Raw genomic sequence first — 8830 nt, 5'->3', positions numbered from 1 at the left:
GCTTAAATGACGTATCTATTTCAACATCTACTCTACTTGCATCCTAAATATTTGTTAATGAAGTTTTCTAGTGGAAATATTTGTTACATAATTATTTAGGATTCCTAAACTTTGCACTATTTGCTAAAGTGGGGTTTTTGTTACTGCTTTTTTAGGATTTTTTTTATAAATCTGAGAAAGACTGTGCCTCACAGAAACCTACTTTATATGAAAACTATGTTATTGGATTACGAAACTTGGTCAAAACAGTTGTATTCTGCTGTAACAACTGGACATAGCCTTCCAACGGAGCTGTTTTATGTAATGTCATCAAAATGTGTGGAGGACAGATAGCCTTTGACTGCTATTGCAATTGCTGAAAGTGCACTTCAACGCTCCTGCTATCATAATTATTACTTTTATTGCGTTTTTATGCTTGAAAACTAAAATGGCACTTAGGATCGTTTTCTTGAAAGTGAGTAGTTTCTATAAACATCTTAACTTTGGTAATACATTTTTAAGAATTCCCTAACCCACGAGGGACTAATTTTCAGTTTACCTCAATGCCACCTTACTATATCTCAAAATTACTTTTTACTCTAATGCATATCTTATTAGTTTTCTTGAATGATAGGAAAGTTAATTTAGTTTGAAATATCACACTGCCTTTGCATAATAATAACTCTTGAAGTTCCCTGATTATAAAAATGTCTGTTATTATTTACTGTTTCACATATAATACAAATCACTCACACTCTATTTGGCATTCTCTTAAACATTAGTACCATATCTTCATTGTAAAATATCTTGAAAGGGAAACTGCAAATGCACGTTGCATTTATAGCATGGAAGGCCTAACAAAACAAAGCATCTGCTGAAAATAATTGCTTCATTCCTCTAATACTGCAAACACAAATGTTATCAGTTAACAGGGCATAAATTCTAATGTGCAGAAGTAAATGGTGTAAATGGCAGAATGTAAGTGTCACAAAACTTTTATCAAAAACAGAATGCTATATGAACATTGACAAAGTTGGACTGTTCACTGTATATCAAGAGGAATAATTCCGAAAAAGGTTCTATTTATATTACTCATTATTACTTTTTGTCTTTACTCCAGTGCTACATTTCACATTCTTTTTTGAAATGAGATACATATAATTTTGTAAACTTTAGCTTTGATGGTGACAACAAGATTATGGGACTTTATAGATAAAACTGTTTACTAATTGGCAGTCTATGTCAGTTGGTGACCTAAAAATGTTTAAATATAAGTTGGTAGTCTTAAAACTTGGTATCGCCATACTTCGATTCACTTTATTCTTTACTGCAATTATTATCTCCAAATTGTGAAAACAGGGCAAGTACAATCTAGCTAAAGTGCACTTTTAACTTTTATCGATAATGAGATTAAGATCAAATTAACTTTTACTATTAAAACAATTTAGTCAGAACCTCAGCTGTAAACACTTAGCAACATAAGACGAGTCTGTCCTCCAGAAGGATCGTGACCTTCATTTCCATATCACACGATAGGCAACACCCCAAGTCTCCATGGGGAAGTATAGCAAAACCATATTACAATAGCTACAAAAATCTTCTGATGAAGTGGCTAGCTTTCATTAAAACCAAAGCAGCAGATGGTGCATAGCATTATATTTCCCCCAGACCAAAAAAAAAAAAAAGGTCATATCTTCAACAGAAAATGGTTTTAAAACATTGGTCTCTTGCACAGAACCGCTCAGAATGCAGAATCATCCATCATGTTTGTGTCTTGGATCTTCCAGAATCTGCTGGGTAAAAGCCCTCTGTTTCTAATTTCTCCTTGTATTTGATAAACTCTCGTTTGCGGTCAAAGTGCTTCACCTGCAAGATACACAATTGAAATGCACACGAGAGCCCAGCTTTGTTATATTTTAATAGTATTTGCTCAATTGCACTATGTGCATGGTGAGATATCTACCACCAAGAGCACTTTAAAAAATCAAAATGCTCATGAATGTGAATGCAATGTTTTTTTTCAGGGATGTCAGCAAAAGCTGTTTGAAGTACCTCTGCTTTATTATTATTTTTACTTTTGTTTACACCAGAATACAAAGTTGTTTGCTTTTAAGCATGTCACTGTTAAGATTTAAGAGTAACTGCATTGGAAGTTTAAGAATATATTGTTCTTGATAATGTCATAGAAGACAAAGCCACAACTGTCTACATTAGCAGAGAAGTAATGATTTACTGGTGTTTCCATACCCATTGACTACTGCAGCATTTTTCAAATAGTGCACGTTGTTGGCTACACTTAATTGAGTCGTCATTGTTGTCTGTGAGACATTCCCAGTAGCTGTCCCTTGCTGACCAACATTTCTTTCGTTCCTCTGATTTTGGAAATGACATTCTAAAACAAATCACAATAAGATATTACACAAAGGAATAATAGATATTGTTTTCTATTTAAATGACATGGATTCATATTTAGTTATAATACTTATTTGTTTGGGAAGATTTTAAGTGGACAATATACGGCAAACTTTTAGTTCAAAAAAGTCTTTAACTTAAGGCTAGAACTAATAATTGTTCCCAATTAAGTTAAAAAAGGTTATTTCTCCTCCTTATTTTCAGTTAGATATTCTTGGAGCTCTGCTCATGATGACTCTCTATTATTGCAGTGTCTCTGCTCATGCAATCTCAACCATCTATTCATTCGCAAACGGGAGGGATAGTGTTTTACGCCGAGCCAGCAACTGAGACTATATCACAGCAAGGCAGTCAGCCCTGTAAAAAGATGCCCCATGCAAAGAAATAACAGCACGAAACAAGAACTGAACCCAGAACAACTACAGTCGCAAACGGAATATTTAACAGTAGAGCCACTTCCACGAGGCAGGAGAAGGTAGCCCTTGTCAAAGGTCAAACAAAATCATGAAAGTTTGAATTTGCTCACATACACTTTGTTTTATACACACATTTCACTCAGGATGTCTATGTCGGAAATGAACTGCAAATCTTACGATTTGTTTAAAAACAGCTCATTAGCCGCCTTAATTTATTTAGTGATATCGCGAACTATATACACGTCTGTGGTGATACCGAGGAAATGCAGCAAAAACTTCGTCTGCTTTTACTTATTACAACTAGTATTAAAAAAAAACCCAACAAACCCAGTAAATGTAAGATTTCTCTATGCTGAAAAAAGCCTACCTCGCATATAAGAACAACTAGGTAAGACCGTGGTTGTGTTCAAATACACAGGAAAACTCGAAAGCTAACGCCAATCTATCATCATAGAGTGTAATCCCTATGTGTCTTTAAATCTCAAACGGTTCCTTGGCTTTAGCTTATTTTTATTTGGCACAGAATATGTCTCTGTGCTAGGGAGGAAGAATATGAGTGACTTTTCCCCATCAAATTATCAAGTTTTTAATGTTCTGACGAAATCCCAATGTACTTTAATCAAACACTCGGAACACTGCGATATTCTTCTTAAATAAATTTCAAAAAAAAGTGAGGCCTGTTAAAAACAGGAAATGGCCTTCTAACCTTTAATAAGCCTGGATGAAAATTAAGCATTGTATAATTTTTATCAAATATTCTTTTTCTGTTGTATTTTAATTTGATTCAATTAGCTTAACTCACAATTTAGGTTTTGGGAGGTAATTCCAATAATTCAACGACAGGAAGTTTTGAGTTTAGACATGCGCAATACCAAGCATTTGTGCACAGAGACAACATGGGGTATTCGGAGTGATCCCACAATCTATTTCCCCCATTATATATAGATTTTGTGTAGAAATGTGTCTCATCTTTATTTGTTAATCACCGTGGAGACCAGAAAGCGTACTTGAAGATGGCTGAATGTGATAGTGGGCAGCAGTCGTTATCTGCATATGGTGGTGCTCAAGAACAAGGTGGTGCGTGTTCACCTCTCACCTTTGCAGAAGCCACACAACCTGTGGATCACGTCGCTCTTGGTGGTACAGACTTCGAAACTTTAATTAAACACAAGAAACATCAAAATGGTCTAGTGACTCATTTGCTGAAAACCACGGATGATACAGACAATGGCGAGAGTGCTGATTCAGGACACGGCAGCAGCTGCCAAGAATGTGAATGTGCGTCCACGTTGTCTCAACTTATAATTGAATCAGAAATTACTTGTCTGTCTCTCTCAGATGACCCATCTGCAGATCCAGCCACATGTCATCATAATACTGACCTATCCCCAGAGTCAGGTAGAGAGGAGAATTCAGGCATCAGATACGTTGTATATGAATCAGAAGAACAGATGCCAGACATAATCAGACTCATAACCAAAGATCTGTCCGAACCTTATTCCATATACACTTACAGATACTTTATTCATAACTGGCCCAAATTGTGTTTTCTGGTAAGTATTCAGCTTGTGCAATGTCAACAATCTTATAAGTATGCCTTATGATCAGTGCATTAAGGAACTGGATGTTTGAATTGTGATAAATATATGCTTGAAAATTGAAGTTGCTTTATAATTATAGAAACTGGCAAATTTAGGATTTGCTTGGTTCATAATGAGTAGGAACTGTCACTTTCACTATTCTGGTTAAAAGTACAAACCTGATCTTGTTGAGGGAAGTGCATAACATCTGTAGAACTAATCAGTATACACACATGGTTTATTGGGGGATTTGCATACTTCAACATTCAGTTTTGATTATTGCATAAAACTATATTGTATCAACCTGTTTTAGAATGTTGATAATTCAAAATAAATTTCAGGTAATTCTACTGTTCATATTTTAAAACTCTAAAATTTGAAAAAAAAATTGTTGTAATAACCAGTTAATTAGGTATAAAACTTACATGGTATTAAGTCTGTTGCTGCAGTAATAAAGTGTTGATTCGTTCTCAGAGATGCACTCCTTTCAGATTGTTAAAGATATAAGTTTGCAGACACCTTGATATGTGACAAGCTTATTGTTCTGTTGATAGAACTTTAAATTTGAGCTTTTACATAGGCATAGACATAATTATTGCATTGTCTATTTCATGTGTTGAGCTGGGGTTACACATGTGCTTTTATTTATAAGAATATTTAAAAGAATAGCTTTGTTAAATTTATTTAATGTCTGTAACAAGTGTTACATTGTACTGGAATTAGGTAAAAAGTAAATTGGTGATGAAATTCATCATGGCTGTCTAGTTGATAATAATTGTATAAAATAATGACTAGGATATCATTTGTTTGTGACTTGTTCATTTGTACTTTATACTTTTTGTTTACATGTTTGCATTCTTTTCTCCAATATAAGCTTGAAACTTAAATTCTCTAATATTTGCTACTTTTATCATGATAGGCAGGGCAGAGAATTTAATATTTGTACTAGAAAATTTATTCTGAGAACACAGAATGATGTGACAGTTTAAGCTTCTACCATTGCCATTCTGTCATCTCCAGCTCTTTAAGATATCTTGTGATTGCTGGGAAAGTGCATTGACTTTACACAGGTGAAATATTTTGTTGCAGGCTATGGATGGTGACAAGTGTGTGGGTGCAATTGTTTGTAAGCTGGACATGCACAAAAAGATGGTGAGGCGAGGTTACATTGCAATGCTGGCTGTTGATGCTGACTACCGACGAAAAAAATTGGTTAGTATGGCCATCGAATTCAGTTGTTTAAAATAAAAACATTATTATTAGTGAGGCCTAATTATTATAACCATCACATTTCCTAGCGATCAAAAAGTCCTCACTACTATTTGTCCTCCGAGTTTTTCAAAGATGTTTTCATTGTCAGGTTTCCTTTTACTGGGATGTGAACATGCACACACACACACACTATAACCATTTTCTTTTCTGCCTTTATGCACTTCTCTGTCTTGATTTGGGCGGTGCAACGATCAGCACCTGTCACCAATCCAGTGAGGGTTGGCTGTCCTGGGTTCGGCTCTTGTCTTGGGCACTCTGTGCTTTCTCTGCATGTGAAATCTGTTTACAGTGCTGGCTACCTTGTCGTGATATAGCCATAGTTACTGGCTTGGCGTAAAACACCAACTTCCCCTGTCTTGATTTCTACTTCAGTCAGCTTTCTCATTCCCAATTTCCAACTGTTTTTGTTTTACTCAGCTTATTAACAGACAAGACAAGAATTTATAGCACCATTGCTTTTTCAATTTTTGGATGTCAGTGATCTGCAGCATGTGGGGAAAGTACAATTTCTGCAATCTGAAATTTTTTACACACACTGATGTAAAAAATCAGCTACCATTCAGGCCAGAAAATTTAAAATACTTATTTTTCAAAATAGTTTTATTGCATATATCTACACGCACATAGATAGCTATCTATCCAGCTTTGTAACATGAAGTGTCTTTTAAAAGTAGGCATTTTGGGGTAAGTAACTGTTGCTTTATAACAAAACCTGAAATATTATGTGCTGGAATATATAATTTTAAGTAGTCAGATATTTCTAGAAGTCAAAATGTGGTATGTATGGTACATTTAATATGCTTGGTTTCCATTTGAATTTTCTTCAGGTTCCAGCCTTGTGACGAAAGCTATTCGAGCCATGATAGCTGATGACTGTGATGAGGTAGCTTTACTTTTTAGCTTTAAAGGTGTACAAGTTCTAAAGTTGTACTCATGAGCATGTCAATTTTACACACATTTTACTTTTTAATGACTGGACCAAACTTAGTATAAGTAACAGTACCAATAATAATTATTATTGAATTTGTAAAGCATATTTTCCTCAACAATTTGCACAGGAAAGACTGCAAAATCCAATTCAATCCCTGTCATGAATTTTCAGGAATATGTCTAAATTAATGTATAGTCTCAACTAATTGGCTGTAGATGCAACTGTATTTATGTACATTTATAATTTGAGGTTTTGACTCTATTCTGTTTGGTTAGTACACTTGTATCTTGAAAACAGATGAAAGTACTTAAAATTCTGGAAAATAAAAGTCACCTCAACCTACTTGTTTAAAAAAGTAACTTGTACTATAGTGGGCCTTGAGCTAGTTGTTAAACTCCATAGTCATGATACTTTCACATAACATTGTAGAGGCTGTTCAGATTTTTGTGATATGAGCTTTATATCAGCAGGAAGTGGACAAGCTGGTAGCATGATGGCAAATAAAAAGGTGCTGGCCTTAAGCTGAATCAGTGTTGAGAAACAGACTATATAAAAACTGTTTTTAATTGCGTTTAATTCTTTCTAGGTTACACAAATATGTGTTGTAAAAAAAACCCAACCCATATCCACCTAGAAGTGGAGCAAGAAATCATAAGCTATAGAGAGTTAAATTCTCATGTCCAGGATCAATGCACCATTGCAAGGAAGCAGCTGTTACAGATGCCTTGTAGAACCTAATAAATGTAAGGAGTGATTGTTGAACTCATTCATTCATTGGAATTTCAAATTTTCAGGTTGTTCTCGAGACAGAGATCACCAATAAAGCTGCATTGCGCTTATATGAAAATCTTGGGTTCATTCGTGACAAGCGCCTCTTTCGTTACTACTTGAATGGAGTTGATGCCCTTCGTCTGAAACTGTGGCTGAGATAAAATCTTGGAGCACTTTTTTTTTAAGTCAGTGAATATGTTCAGTTTTTGCCTGTCGAGCACAAAATGCCAGCCCAGTAATGCAATGTGTTGAATGAAAAAATGCAATGAAGCAAAATGGGATTTTTATTCAGTCATATGTTGAACCCTGGTGAGAATGCTTTTTTTTTAATGTCCATATCAAACTTAAAATCTTGAGGTTCTAAAGGTTATGTCTGCAAAAAAAAAAAAGACTCTTATGTCTATAATGATGTCAGTATTGCTAACTTTTTGGGAAGAAAAAGATGGATGTACAAAACTAAGTAATAAAATGTTGATTCTTCCTCAAAGATGCACCTCTTTTCAGACTGTTAAAGATATATTAAGTTTGCAGACACCTTATTCATTTAGACATTGGACTTAAAATGCAACATCATGGAACATACCCATGAAGATGTGACATGCCTTTCAGTCAATGATGACTTCATTCGTCTGTGTTTCCTGTGCATTACCAAATAAAGGTTTGTTTTTAAGTTTTGCCATATTCAGTGGGTTGGAAGAGGCTGTTGAGTGAAACATGGTAGTGACTGATTTCAGGATTTTGCAAGAAACCCCCACCCATTACCATGCAGACATGCTTGCACAAGCTCACTACATAGAATGTGCATGAGAAAAATATGTTCAGATTATACAGGCCTTTGCTGATTGTATTTGCGTTCTTTAAAAGCAAATGGTGGTGTACCCAGATCTTTTTCCTCCTCTAGTTCAAAGCCATGGAGGGGGTAAGTAGAAAGGAGACGCGTTCATTGCATTTTTTCATTTGTCTCTTAAAATGGTTAATTTGTCACTGGGGCTTTCTTATTATATTCATGAGCATGGGGATGCAGATTTAAACACATTACACAAATCTGCTCCTTTTAACAGACTATCAAAGAATGCCTCTCACTGGAATGCTGTGCATCTGCAGGCAATGCATGCCATATAAATGAATAATAGCATAAATTATTTGTATCTTGTTTGTGGCACGTGAAATAAATAGTATTCCTTCTAATTTGTATCCTGTTCCTTTTGATGTTTGAGAAAGAAAGGGAACAAAAATTCCTATGGTCAAGGACAAAGTGACTGCTCATTATGCTTGTGTAATTTTCTGTGAATGTGGATGTATGTGTACAAAACATCCAAATGAACAGATGCCGCTGTCTCTCTGTACAGTGGGGTTGCTAGGTGCATTTTGAGACTTTCAGAAATTGGTCTTCCCTGGCAGTAGCTTTCTATGCATGTGTATATTTTCATGATTGTGATGCCCGTCATTGTCATACATCATTACCTATT

The 8830-nt window shown here is 35.1% G+C and overlaps 2 protein-coding genes across 2 annotated transcripts; one reads left to right on the top strand and one right to left on the bottom strand.

The window, feature by feature from the left end:
* Positions 1–678: 678 nt before the first annotated feature.
* Positions 679–3419, bottom strand: LOC112570492 (cytochrome c oxidase assembly factor 6 homolog). Its single transcript, XM_025248927.1, has 3 exons — positions 3175–3419; positions 2227–2371; positions 679–1845 (listed from the first exon to the last, which is right to left on the bottom strand). Exons 2-3 carry the CDS (start codon positions 2368–2370, stop codon positions 1741–1743), a joined length of 249 nt encoding a protein of 82 aa, XP_025104712.1. The 5' UTR covers position 2371; positions 3175–3419; the 3' UTR covers positions 679–1740.
* Positions 3420–3662: 243 nt separating this feature from the next.
* LOC112570884 (N-alpha-acetyltransferase 30-like) lies at positions 3663–8549 on the top strand. The gene is made up of 5 exons (XM_025249586.1): positions 3663–4360; positions 5477–5599; position 5877; positions 6487–6542; positions 7385–8549. The coding sequence occupies exons 1-5, from the start codon at positions 3821–3823 to the stop codon at positions 7520–7522; spliced, it is 858 nt and encodes a 285-aa protein (XP_025105371.1). The 5' UTR covers positions 3663–3820; the 3' UTR covers positions 7523–8549.
* The last annotated feature ends 281 nt before the right edge of the window (positions 8550–8830 follow it).

The sequence above is a fragment of the Pomacea canaliculata genome, linkage group LG8 (assembly GCF_003073045.1).
Source record: "Pomacea canaliculata isolate SZHN2017 linkage group LG8, ASM307304v1, whole genome shotgun sequence".
Classification (NCBI taxonomy): domain Eukaryota; kingdom Metazoa; phylum Mollusca; class Gastropoda; order Architaenioglossa; family Ampullariidae; genus Pomacea; species Pomacea canaliculata.
The sequence above is the reverse complement of the archived record's forward strand: the minus strand, read 5'-3'. Positions and strand labels throughout refer to the sequence as shown.